This window comes from Vidua macroura, chromosome 4 (assembly GCF_024509145.1).
Source record: "Vidua macroura isolate BioBank_ID:100142 chromosome 4, ASM2450914v1, whole genome shotgun sequence".
In the NCBI taxonomy this organism is placed as follows: Eukaryota; Metazoa; Chordata; class Aves; order Passeriformes; family Viduidae; genus Vidua; species Vidua macroura.
This window is the reverse complement of record NC_071574.1, coordinates 6910932-6924918: the sequence shown is the minus strand read 5'-3', so window position 1 is coordinate 6924918 and position 13987 is coordinate 6910932. Positions and strand designations below refer to the sequence as shown.

General features: G+C 36.3%; 1 protein-coding gene across 6 annotated transcripts in view; it reads left to right on the top strand.

Moving 5' to 3' along the window:
• Positions 1–13987, top strand: part of ANAPC10 (anaphase promoting complex subunit 10) — a 35520-nt gene that overhangs the window by 1266 nt on the left and 20267 nt on the right. For 3 of the 6 annotated variants that reach the window (XM_053976878.1, XM_053976877.1, XM_053976876.1), the window contains exons 2-4: positions 5219–5335; positions 6640–6730; positions 7472–7592. In XM_053976878.1, coding sequence (XP_053832853.1) covers positions 5221–5335; positions 6640–6730; positions 7472–7592 — 327 coding nt within the window. In that variant the 5' untranslated portion in view covers positions 5219–5220. Of the gene's footprint in view, positions 1–797; positions 820–1793; positions 1898–3051; positions 3178–5218; positions 5336–6639; positions 6731–7471; positions 7593–13987 lie in introns of those variants that run through there. The other 3 variants (XM_053976880.1, XM_053976881.1, XM_053976882.1) reach the window with 3 other exon arrangements.

Genomic DNA, 13987 nt, shown 5'->3' with positions numbered 1-13987 from the left:
GCTCGTCTCCTTTAAGGAGCAGCTTGTAGCCTTACCAGGTAACTTTGGGAAGTCTGGGCTTTCACAAAAATATATTTTTAAAAAAGTATTTTTTTTTTTAGATGGATTAGGAATATATGTATAAAACTGCTAATATAATTCTTTTAATTATCTTTATTTTTAATGGTATTATTTTTGACAATGGAAGTTAGTAATTTTCACTAATAGGCTTAAAGCAATTGGAGGCAGGGTAAAAATAATAAATTTATTAAAGTTCTATTGAGAGAATAATCTGAGGGATCAAATGTACAGGTTAGCTAGTTAAAAAAGGGTGCTGCTGAACGCTTACTATCATTGTTAAATATTAATTAAACATTAGTAATTTGAATGTTTAATGTTTAATCTTCCATCTAATTAAAAAAATAGGAAGCATAGTGAGAGGCTGGTTTTCGGATATATCTTGAAATCTTTAATGGCCTTAGATGAGCAAGAGCCCAGATAAAGAAAATGAGAGCAGGGACAAGAGCTTGTGAATGAGTAGTAAAATGAGTAGGGCAGTTAAGAAAGTCAGGGAATCTTAGGTATGAAACTCCCTTCTGTTAAGAACAGGAAAAACAGTCTTATGGATGTTGCAAAAATGCTGAAGTACTCAGTGCAGCCTTTGTTCAGTTCTCCTGGAAAGGCTGTAGTCAGATATTTGCTAAAACTGAATAAAATTATATGATTGGAATGCAAGCACAGTAACACTTCTTAAAATAATTTTTTAAAAGAGAGAAAAGCCAGATGATCTCTGATCCCCTGAATGATTCTGAGGCGGTGGTTTGAGAAGGGAATTTGTCAGTAAGTACAGGACAATTAAAATCAGTGTGCACACAGGAAATATTCTAGTGTGGTTCATTGAGAGTAGTCTGGATCAACCTTTCTTTTTTACAGTAGCCAATGCACTTAATAAGGGGGGAATATGAGGAGTCTGCCTTGAGTTTTACAGGATTTCTGCCATTGTTCAAGCTACTGGAGTGTGCTTTAAAAATAATTCTTTTTAAAGATCTTTCTTTAAGAGCTTTTGAATCTAACTTGTAAATGACTCACTTTTAAACAGCGGTGTCATGAAACGTGCTCCTGGAGAGTTCAGTTTTGAGTGCATTTTCACTGTTTCCTGGAATGTGGAATACAAAGTTGAAAGGATTGCAAGCACTGTACAGCTAAGGGTTGGAATTAAAAACCACCTTGAGAAGCTTGGTAGCAGGTTGGAAATCGGTGTAACTAAGCTCAGTTAACAGGAACTGACGGAGGAGGACAACACAGGAGTAAAAAAAATCAAAGGCCTGATTAGTGGATGTGAATGAACAGCAAACAGTATCCCAAAAAGTACTGGGCATTTATACTGCATTTGAGCACTGTAATGCATAGTAAAACCAATATTAATTGAGAATTATGTTTTTTCAACTACCCAGGTGTTGCTTTGTCGTGTTTAACAAGTGTGAGTAAATACCAAGACAAAGGAAGTGATTACTGTGCTGAAAAAGGGCCTTAGCTAAAATGGTCTGGTTATTTTTTTTAAACAATGCTGGATATCTAGCCTCTGCAAGAATATTAGGTTTATTAAACTTTGTGAGGGGAGCTTGAAAGGCATAGACACTCTAGAAAAGAAGAAACTAAGAGCAAATTTGATGAGTGCCTTCCCATCAATAGAAGGGTTACTATGTAAAGGCCAGTGATTAACAAGTCTTTGAGTTCTCTGTAGATCGAGAGATGCGTGTTTTTAGGTGGTGATACGTGATTTGGATGTTAAAGGAAAACCTTTAGCTTTTAGGTTGATGAAACCTGAAGCTGGGTGTCCACAAATCTCTTGCTGGAGAAGTAAATGTCTGGACAGACATCTCTCAGGCACAGTCAGGTCTCTCAAGGGCCCTTACAGGTGTGTATTTAAGTAGTTCTGTGCATACAACGTGGTGGAATTGCAAGTTTTAATAGGGGAAAACTGCTTTGGAATCTGCAAGTTTCCTTGAGCCTGGATTTTTTTTGGAGCTTTTGTAGGAAAGTCCCATGATTATCCCTTCAGTAGCTCCTCTTGGGTGTGCTGTGTGCTTACACAAGGGTTGCTTCCAGGTGTGCACCTTTCAAAGGTGTCTCCTGCTGGTACCCTGAGAACAACCTGGCTGGTTTGGTTGGGGAAGGCAGACTGTCCAACCGTTTAAATCCATTTCGCTCTCTTCATAAACTGCTAGAACATCTGCAATTGGCTGTTACAGGGCTGGAATGTTTTCTGGAAAAGAGAGAACTTCAGTGAGAAAGATGAGGGATAAAGAGTTCAAGGAGGGGGGAAAAAACTGCTGCTTTGTCTAGATCAAAGGATGTGCAAACCAAAGACTAGAAAATGGCAAAATGAAAGTGTGGCCTTGATCATGTCATGAAAACATTCATATATTCATGCTGTTAATAAGGGAACAGCAACCTGTTAATGATCTTTTGGAATAACTGAATAGAAAAATCAGAGATGTTTCCAGCCAATGCTTCTAAAGATACAGTGTGTCTTTCCGTTTTTCAGCACATGTCAAGGAGAAGGCCTTCTAAAAAAATTACTTGTTTTTATACAGACTAAAAAAGCAAAGAAAAATTTTATTAGGTTCCTTAAATTCCTTTTAGAGCTAAGTATTGATGTCTCATTTAAAATGAGGTACTTTTACTTCTGCTAGTAAAATATCCAGAAGTGTTACTTGAGTGAGATGACCTGTTGCTACATCGTTTTTCCTTAGTACTTCTATTAGCTTTCAGGTTTTAAAGTTCTGAGAGTATTGGGGAGCTTCAGCAAAGTTATTGAGAATGTATTGTTCTTGAGCAGGACTTCTGTCATGAAAATCTGACTCAAAATCGACTCAAATTTAGTTCAACCATTGAAAATTTTCAGTCTTTCTCATCACTAGTACACAATATGTGGCTGATCTATTTGCCAGCAGTGGTTTGGAGTTGAAATTTTGGGGTTTCCAAATCTTTTCCTGTTAGATAAAAAGAAAAAAAGCTCAGTTTAAAATTGTAGGAAACTTGAATGGTGTTTCTTGCTGTGTATTTCAGAACCCCAAAATGTAATGCCTCCAAATTTTGAGAACCAGTGCAATACAAGTCTTGCATTATTAAGTTATTTAGGACTTTGCTCTGTGTGCTGAAGCTTATAAGAAAGCTCAACATCATTATCTTAAGGTATTCTGCCTACTTTGAAAGTTCCAGTAATTTTTTTCTAAAAGCATATATCATCAACTTTGTGATGTAATCAGAGTGAACAGTGTAATTTCTGTGATTTACCTTGTTTTCGTGGGTTTTGATGGGATGTTTGCATAGTCCTTCTGTCTTTAAGGGTGGGATTTGGAGTTTTTCATTCATTTTCTCTTGAAGTCAAAAGAGTGTCAAGACTTGCTGGTGATAATATTCAAAAGATGTTTTCTATGATGTTTTTTGAGATGTGATCACTTGAATTACAAGAGAACAATTTAGCTTTACTTCATGAGGTTGAATTTTCTGTGTATATTTTTAGAGCTCGGAAGAACAGTATCTTTGGTGTCTGTGTAAATCTGAGAATTAAAATGAATGCAACTCAACCTCTCTTAGTTCACTATCACAAAAGTAAAAAAAAAAAAATTGCTCAGAGTTTGGATTAGAAGGTCATTTTAGCTTTAAAATTCTCAAGTCCAGGATAATAATCTCCCCAGTGCTTAATAAACATAGTTTGAATTTTGGTGAAGCATGGACTAGGATGATTTAGGGTTCAAGGTCCCTTCCACTGCTTCAAACCATTCTGTGATTCTGTAAAAAATGTTTGTTTTTCACGTAGCTGTGAACTAAATGTTTTGTAATTTTTTTTTTTTCCAAGGTTTTTTTATTTAGATGGCATTATAATCAATGTGTCTGTGAATATATATATAACATCTGTAGGATTAGCTGTGTAGAATCCAATGTCTCTTCTGAGAGGATGGTGTTTGAACAAGGATTTTTTCTGAAGCCTTTTGTGACACTCACTGTTGTCAGTATTTAGATTTGTCTATGCATGCAATTATTTCTTCAGATTTTGTTTATGGTAGTTAGGACTGCAATCTTGTATATGAGAAAGCAGGTAGAAATATCTGTGTCAAGTCTTATGTTTGCAAAATTAACAGAAACTATTCAAGGGCCAATAGAAAGTGTTTGGTGCACTAGAGCATTCCGATTTCCTGTGTCCCACAAAGAATTTTTAGCTGTAGTCATTGGTACAGAGAAAATGTTGTCTCTGCCTGGTGTCAGTTCTGTAGTGGGTAAGGTGTGAATCCTGTGGGTCCCAGCCTAACTCAGTTCCTTATTTGCTGTCTGAGGGAGGCATTGGAAGACTTTTTGAGATTAGCAGAGCATGATGTGATGTCATGGATGTAAGCAAAGGATGCGAGGTCAGCTCTAATTCTGACTCTTTAGTGCTCTGTGTTTAATTTTAAGCTTTAATGTAGTTCTTTTTGTGGAGCTTATGTTTCTTTGGAATTTTTTTAAAATATATTTTAAGCTACTTCCTAGGAAATAATAAAGTGCTCTGTACTTTACAAAACCCAGCTTAATTAAGTTGTTGTATATGTGGTGATAGTCTGGGTGTTGAGGCTGAGTGTGATTACTTGAGCAGTGCAAGTCACAAGTTAATGATTCCAGATGAAGTTGTAAAGTTCAGGAAATGGCCCATGAATAAATGTGGCTATAACCAATTGCTACAAATTATACAATTTGTTTAAACTCCCATTTCCTATTTAGGAGAGAAGTATCTCTTGCTCTAGTTTCTGAATTTGTAGATTAAGAGAATTTGTAAGTGTATCTGTGGGAGAGAATGAAGTTGTACTGCTAGCCTTTAAATCAACATTTTCAATTTTAATTTCTTAAAAAACAGAACTGTAAAATTCTGAAACCCTAACTCTGTATGCATAAATTGGAATGATACAAGTAAAGTATGAATGAATGTTGCAAGCATGTATTGAATTCTTAAGTACACAACATTTACATGTGCGCACCTCTTACATATATTACACATATATATTCTATATATTTATACCTATTACTTTATATATATATAAATAAAATGTTCTACAGACATGCAAAAGTGTATGTGTATAAACCACATATCCTGTAGGCTGTTACAAAAGTGTGAGGCCAAATAATTAAACTATGTGAACAAACAAAATACTTTAATTCTCCCATCAATATGTCAACTAACTCACTTATTTTCTCTCTCTAGAAATGACTACCCCAAACAAGACCCCACCTGGTGCTGATCCAAAGCAGTTAGAGAGGACTGGTACTGTTAGAGAAATAGGCTCACAAGCAGTTTGGTCTCTTTCATCCTGTAAGCCAGGTAAATCACAACAGTGATGTAAAAAGTTGAATGTGTATTTATGTTTTGGGAGGAAGATATCCACAGCAGTAAAACTGCTGTAGTGTAGGCTGTAGTTACTACAAATAATGTTGGTCTTCTATATATGTGACACAATATGAAAGTTATAACTGTATCAGAAATTCTTCTATGAGGAACTATCTGAGATGAACTAAACAGGACTCTTCTGTATTTTATATTATTTTTTTTTAATTTACACAGTGAACAAACTAAGCCATGTGAACAGAATCACACCCAGCACAGTGAAATTGTTTCTGTGCTTTGGCATTTTGTCTGGGTGTCTTCCATTTTTGTCTAAGGATGACCATGTTGCTGGGTGACCTAAATGTTCTGCATGAACTTTTTAACTTTGTGTGGGCTCAGCTGTTACAGGGTGGCCCAAAAACCCTGCAAGTAAAATGAACCTGTGGTCCTGAGGAGCAGTTAGTGATACCTGCTCAAAACACTTGAAAATCTGTATTCTTTCCCTTTGGGGTGGTTGAGTTGCTATTTCAGAAATATCTGTTGGGAATTGATAAGCTGTCTTGCTGCAGCCTAGGGTTAATGATCCCTTTATGTCACAATATTGTGCTCAGGCTGAATGACTTTGGTCTGAAATCCTGGAATATTGGAGAAAAAATGTCTCATGGTTTTGTTGCTTAAAAAGACTGAAGGAATTTTTTTTTTTGCAGATGAAACTTCAGCTGCTATATTGGAACTGCAACTAGTGTGGACAATCAATAAAAGCATGTGATTAGTTAAAGGATAATGAGGGAATAGAAAATACAAAGCTGGAGTTGCTTCTTCAAATGTGATGGCATTAACCTTTAGGAATACTGTTTTTGCCATCTATTGCTTGTTCTAGCTAGTACTTGAAAAAGCAAAAATATTTCAGGACATGACTTGGAAAAAAAATGTTACATTTGGCTAAAATTTTATAATGAATGGTCTCTGCTAATGATTTTTCTTTAGTTCAGCAGTTAAGTTACAGAAGACGTGGAAAAGTCTGTTAATTTTTGCTCTGGCAACCAATATGAATTACTACTTAACCACTTGAAATTCCAGGACATGTTGACATGGACCCCACAGAACTCAACAGTATTGAACTTCTGCAGATTCCCCTATTTCAGTTTCATGTCAGAAAAGCATAGGTGCACCTTGGATATCTAGAAATATTTCCTAATATGTTATAACTTGGGAGACATTAATTTGTAACAGTTGAAGAAGAGCTACATTTGCATCACAGAAATGGGATGTTCAAGATTATCACATTTTCTTTTTCTTAGGGTTTGGAGTGGATCAGTTACGAGATGATAATCTAGAAACTTACTGGCAGTCAGATGGATCGCAGCCTCATTTGGTGAACATCCAATTTAGGTATTAAAATCTACTCCCTGTGGGTTAGGGTGCTTTGTGTAACTTTTTATCTGTTCAACAAGATAGGATTTCTGGAAGTGCAAGAACTCCTGGGTTAGTTCTGTTACCCAACTGGTAAGAAGTCAGGCAGCATTTCTAAAAATGAGATTTTCAAATCTTATGATCACTAAATGCCTAAATAAGCAATGAAAAGGAATGTTGAATGTTATGTCAGTTGTGACAGCATCACATTTACTCATGTAATGTGACTTATGTCCTGATTTTGTGTCTTTGAGTGTCATTTGGAGGGTAGATGACTCCTATGTAACCTAACAAATGAAGGTGAGAAACCTTTTTTTATTCCATCCTGTGTAGGATGCTTTCAGTACTTTTTCTTTAATGCAACTTGAGATGTTTGTCCCCCTTTTTTTATTTACTTTCTTGAGAAAGCCTTAGTCTAATAAGGGAGCCCATATTTAAAAAGCCTAACTTAAGCTTCATTATGTACAAGTGCTTATTTGGCATCTGCTTCTTGGTATACCAACATTTCTGAAGACAGGCAAAGGAGAATGGTGAAAATCAACTGCATAATGTAATGTGGAAAATCACCTAGTTCTTCAATAGCAAGTTTCTTATGAATCACTAGACACACTTACATTCATTTTCAGAATATTTAAATCCTTAGTTATTGCAGACTAGCAACAAACTCATCCTGAATATTTTTCTTTATCATGCTCACATAGCTTGTGTTGCTTCTTGCAGAAGAAAAACAACAGTGAAGACCTTATGTATTTATGCAGACTACAAATCTGATGAAAGTTACACTCCAAGCAAGATCTCTGTCAGAGTAGGAAATAATTTTCATAATCTTCAGGAAATCCGGGTAGGTTGATGATGCTTTGCATTCCCTCTTAAAACAGTTCTCTATTGTTAAGACATCTGATGTAATAAAGTGGTTTTTGGAGGGAAAATATGGCATTGTGATTCAAGGGGGAAAATGGCTGGGTTTATTTTGATGTTTGCTTTTAGTTTTTTATCTTGTAAATTTAGTAAACTGGTTTTTGTTTTTATTTTATTTTTTTTTCAAATCAGATTTTACCAAACATCATTATAATTGAATATGTTCATAAATTAAGTTTTACTTCTGAGTATTGTTTCTAACATTTTTCTTTTTAATACTGGACAGTCACTGAGATATAAAAATTTTGGATGGGATGCAGTTTTTTAACAATATGAAGCAAAATCCAATTTTCAATTTTTCAGATCAGCTTAAGATTTTGAATGAGACAGAGTTGTAGTGTTTTGTTAGTGTTTTTATTTAAAAAAAAGATCAACTCCAGTATTTTTTTATGGTGATGCTTCTAGTCAGAACTGTATCAAGATCTGAATTGCTTTAAGTGCTTAGTTTTGCTTACCTTTAACAGTGAAAGCATATTTGAAATAATCCACGATCTTGATAGACGTCTGCCTTGGAAACTAATCGGGTTGCTCATAAGCAGGTATCTTTGCTCATTCTGAGTCAGGGTAGCCTCATGTTTCAAATTCCTCTTCTCTGGAGCTCAGCAGTTATTGGCTGGTATTTTGGGAAGGTTTAACTTACTAGCCTTACGTGGCAAGTATTACAACATCAGAAAGATTAGGACAATGAGAAAAGGGTGCTGCTAAATTGTGGCTTGAATTTTTACTTCTGGGATTTTTATTTTTTTCACTTTGGTTTTCAGTCCCAACAATCCAAAGTCCCAAGAGGAAGTTGTAAGTAGAAAGTTGTAGATGCTGTGGGAGTAAAAAATAGTGTAGTAGGGATGTCTGTTAGCATTATGTATCTACATCCTTTCAATGATTTGTGATGTTCTCTCAAGTTTTGACTTACACTTTTATCCTAAATCTTAAATGGAAGCCTCTTGATGTATTTTATTTTTCTTTAATTTAATTAAATATTCTTTTGGAAGAAATATATCACCACATTATTTTGACTTCCATCAGCTGTAAATTCTGCCTTTCCATCTTCCTAATTGTATTGTAGCAATTTGGGAGCTGCACAGTATCTGAACGACAGATACTGGAAGGCAGCTGGATCCTTTCACCTGTTAGGCTGTGGGTCAGTTTTCCGAGTATCCACTAGATGTCATTGTTGTCCTTAATTATCACTTTGATTTTGCACTTTTATCTGCCCTTTCAATAACTAAATGATTATTGTCCTTTTTGTAGTCACGCTTAGTACAGCACTATATATCTCGCTGCCTAACTTTAGTTTCTCATACAGTGGTAAACTCCTGCTCTTGAGGGATGTGTGTTATTAACATATTAAAGATCTATAAAGCAATAAAATGTATAACAAGTGTATTAACTTTCTCCAGTATCTCAGGCAGTATTTCTTTAGCTCTTTTCTTGCCAAACACGGGATTCTATGCATAATGCATGTAGTTAAAAATGGTACTTCTATATGAAACAAGTTACTAGCATTTTTTATGGTACATGAATGTGACTCTAATATGATGCATGACAGAGTAATTCATATGCATACCACATGCTCTTGTGCTTTTTTTAAAATATGGTCACGCTTCTTATTAATGCGATACAATATTCTGATGCTGTAAAATGCTTGTGACTGTCATCACCATGATGTTGTATGTTGCTATCAATTTTCATATTTTCTAAACTGCTTGATACTGTTTCTTGAATTTTCCTTCAGACTTGAAAATTTCTTCAGTTTCTCTGACACATGGGGAGGTTATTAAAGCAGTGTGAACTGTTATGAGCTCTTTACAGAAATCTGCTTAATTATACAATGATTCCATTGGCTTCAGTACTGATTAACTGGGTGGAAAATCAGGCTAAAGCATTTTATATTTTTCCATGGATGCTTGCCCAACTCATAGTGTGTAATGAATGTGTTTTCTTTCCTAATGGTCTAATTTTCAACACAATGCAATATGCTGTTGAGAATAAACTTAGTCACAAATGTAAGATCAGCTTTAGTTTGTATTCTAGTATGTGGGAATATCTTGTTTGGAACATAAGATGAATTTATTTTCTGAATAAAAGGTTTCTTCCCCCTCGTTTGTACTCTGCTGTAAGGGTGAGAACAGCCCTTGCAATCTGGCAGGATTATTCCCTTGCTCTCTGCAGTTAAGGTGTGTGCACTCAGCCTTCTTCTATGGCACTTAAGTACCATTGTATCACAGCTGTCAAGCTTGGAGAGCAAATATTTTCTCATTTGCAGTCATGGAGTTTTCCCACATGATGGTATAAACAGTCTGGATGGACAAGATAGTCTGTAGAGGCATTTTTGGAACAGCATCCAGACTCCTCATGATGTAAGTTATTGCACTTTTTCATGATATGAAAATAACTTACTGCAAAGAATATGAGTGAAATGCTGTCTGTGAGAGATTTCTGGTCTCTTCAAGTGATGCTCATCTGTTTATTGCATTTGTACCTCTCCAAGACATTCACATGTTCAGCAATTCATTTTGCTGTAAGGAGATTAAGTGTTTTGATGCTAAATGCAGGTGGTATTTCAGGGTATAGTCTCAATCCATATATAATATATATATATATACACACACCTTGTAGTTTACAGTGGTTTCTGCTGTCAGCCTATAAAGTAGGATCAGGTGAAAGCCCTTTAATCTTAATACACCTTTGTTGGCAACAGTGTGAGGCCTTTTTTTTTAGGTTTTTGTTGGAGTTCTTTTGTTTGTTTGTTTGCTTTTCCTTTGGACTGCTGTCTGGTTTGTTTTCAGTTTCTCTTCTATCCCTTTTGGCCTTGCCTGGTGTTTCATAACCAGGTGCAAGCACAGCAGCCTCCCTGGTGGCATGGGGTTGTGGCTGAGCACCACGGACAGGGCTCCTTCCTCACTGTTAGAAGAGATTCTGCACTAGAGAGGGGAATTACCAACTGGGAGAATGCCCAAGCTGGGAGGCTTTTCCAAGAGGTAGTTAAGGAAGTGACCCCACTGTAGTGCCTTTACTTATCTGGTGTCCAGTGGTTGTAGTGAAGAGGTTGGACGTAGCCAGACATTTTCTGAAATCCAGCAGTGAGCAATCTTCACCTGTTTTCTGTACGTGGAGTAGACTTAGATCCTGAGGAGCGAGGATATGCTAGCTCGTCATAGGGCTGTTGCAAGGTAATCAACCAAGAAAATGTATTCCTGTGAGTCTCTGTTCAAACATCTCTAAGGTGCATTTTAAATTGCTTTCCACTGAAGGTGGAGTACTGAGTTGTTACTCCTATAGATTCCTGACTAAGCTTCAGGTACTTTGGTTAGAAACCATTCCTCTATGTTCCATTCAAGAAAATAGGCATTTCTGACCCCTAATTATATCTTGGGTTCAGAATGTCAATTAAAAATAGTCAGTCTGCTTTCTGCAAACTACTCTTGATGCTAAGAAAAGACTGAATAGGCTTTAGTTTTACAGAATTTCAATCTTTCCTGTCTGTCTCTAGGATGTTCTGTAAACACAATCATCACACCAGTTGTTAATTTTGATTGTTATCTTGCTGTTAATGCTGGTCGAGTATGGATTTGTTTCATCAGGATGCACACAGATGCACTGTTCCATACATCTAAAGTTTACTGGTGGTGGAAATCTGCAAAGCAGGGGAGTAGAATGCTCCACTGGTATTGGTTACTTATTAAGCCTTGTCATGGGTAGGAATCAAATTTCAGAGGAAAGGTTATTTCCATTTGTAGTCTGTACAAATTTCCACCTTCCCGCAGAGGATATTTTGTGAATCCCCAACTGAGATGTTCATATGAACTCATCTTTACAAAAAGAAGGCAAATTGAATGATGTAACATCACTGTTCTCTGCCAATATCATCACTGTAGGTGATATGACCTTTTCATCATTCATGTGCTTATGGAAATAACTAATATATGCTTCAAACTGTGGAAATTATGAACAGGATTACAATTTTCCTGCCCTTTGATACTGTGGGATGGTAAGACATCAGAGCAGAGCTTACTGTGCAGTCATGAAAAGTGCAGGTATTGAAATAGCCTTTTATTCATATGAGGTGTGTGTATACAAATAGGGAGCTAGTAGAACACTGGAAGATTATTTTGGCTCACACACTATAAAATTGTTAAGCATTTTTATCTTACCTTGTTATGAAATAGTATTTTAAGAGAAATAAGCATCTCTTCTGTAGAGGAAAACTAAACATGCTGTGGTACATGTCACATGTAAAAGATATTTTTTCTTTTGTGTCTAAGTGTTCAGAAACAAATCTATGAAGGAACCTTTTCTTGCCCCAGAAAGGCTCAATTAGGCAAGGGTACCTTAAAGAGGCCCTGTATTTTTAATTCTGTCAGTCTGACTTTACTTTCTGAAGCAGAGGAAAAGCCATGTGAAACAATGTGGCAACAGCTCTATGGAAGGCAGGAAGTTGATGAAGTACAGAGCTTTCCTCGAGGGAACTCAAGTACAGAGAGCCTAGGAACTGATCGAAGCACTAAGTGTTACATATGTGTGAAAACCTTTCCTGCACTTACAATCTTTTTCATGATTGTTCATTTAAATTCCACTATGGAAAAGAAATTGGAAAATCAACACCCTCACAGTAAAGAATTTCGTGCTAATATCTAATCTAAACCTTAGTTTAAGGCTGTTCCCCCTTGTCCTATCATTATATGCCCTTGTAAAATGTCTCTGTTCCTCTTTTTTGTAGGCTCCCTTAGGTACTGGAAGGCCACAATTAGGTCACACCGCCACCTTCTCTTCCTGTAGCAAGTGTTTGATTACCTTGTTTAATCTCTCTTCTGTGCGTGAAGTTCTTGGAGGAGGATTTGGAAAGATTTCCCCCAAATCTTTGTTTGTTAAATATTTTACTTCTGTAAAAATCTTTCTTGTACTAGTAGCTTAAAAATTCAGATTTTAAGAACTGTGTGTTATCAGTGCAGGTAAACTGTCCTCCAGCATGATGGGGGAATTTTTCATTGGCTTTAATACAAGCTTTCACTATTGTAATCTAATTACAATACTTTCAACTAATTCTCTGGTGGACATGAGCAGGTTGCACATAATGCTCTGTGTGTGAAGGGAGGGAGCCATATGCTTGAACTGCAAATTTTGGTGAACATTTTCTCTAGCACTCTTTTGAAATATGTAGTATAATACTACTGTTGTAGAGTAGTAATTGTATTAGTTAGGGGAAAAACTGCTGGTTTTCCTTGATAGTTTCTTACCTTCTCTATATAACTGAAAGATTTATGCAGGGAAGTCTTCAATAATGGAGATCAGTGTACCAATAGGCCAACGCCTTTACCATTCCTTATTAGTATAAATGAAGTATCTTTTTTTCACAAGAAGATACTGTTATGATGGGAGTACCTGTATGGTGAAGGGAGCACATGTATATGTTAATAAAAGTTCTGTGGGAGTAGGGTCTATCATTTTTCCTCTTTGCACATTTTGTTAGTGGCATGGCCATGCTGCTCATGTACAAAAGTTCTAGCTAGATGTGTAGTCTAGAGGAATAGTCTTCTTTCTTTTTCCTAATTTTATTTTTAACTCTACCAACTACTGCAGCTGATTTACACACACACACACACACATGATGCTTCTGGCTTTTGTGAAAACACTTTTTGTAGCCTTTAGCCCATAGTGCTACATATAGCTTTGTTTCTTTGAAACCATGGCTTTTTCTTTTTAATGCCTGGATACAACAGAGATGCTGATCTTTCTCCCTTTGATAGCATTACCAAATTTTTAGAGCTCTTAGAATGATCAGTCAAATTTGTGTGTTCTTTAACTCCTAGGAATTGGTTCAAATATGTATATTGATGTACAGTAGATCATGTCTATTTAAAACAGTAGCCCCCATGCCCTTCACTGCCTGAAATTTCCAAGTTGTAATCAAACTTATGTGCTATCAGGCTGAGGGAAGAAAAGCATGTTTTTCTTTTACATGCTCAAAATGTAGTGAAAATCCCAGTGGACAGTTGTGTTTACAAGGGTAACTGTCTGCATTCAATTGTGGGTTATAAAAGTGCTTGCTTGAATAAATACACAGAGCTATCAGACAGAACAACCAATAGTTCGTTGGACTAATTGACCTTGTCAGTAGAATAGAAACACTTGCAAATAAAATTCCCATTGCCAGCAAAGTTGCAACTGAAAACCCCTGAAGAAACTGTGTATATCCTCTAACTATCTTGGAATGCAATGATTCAGGCAGCAGACATGTGCAGCGGGAGGGGACAGGAGGGGGGAATCATTAACCAAGAAAGTTGTACATACCAGCAGTTTTCAGTGGGCTCCTTCTGCAGT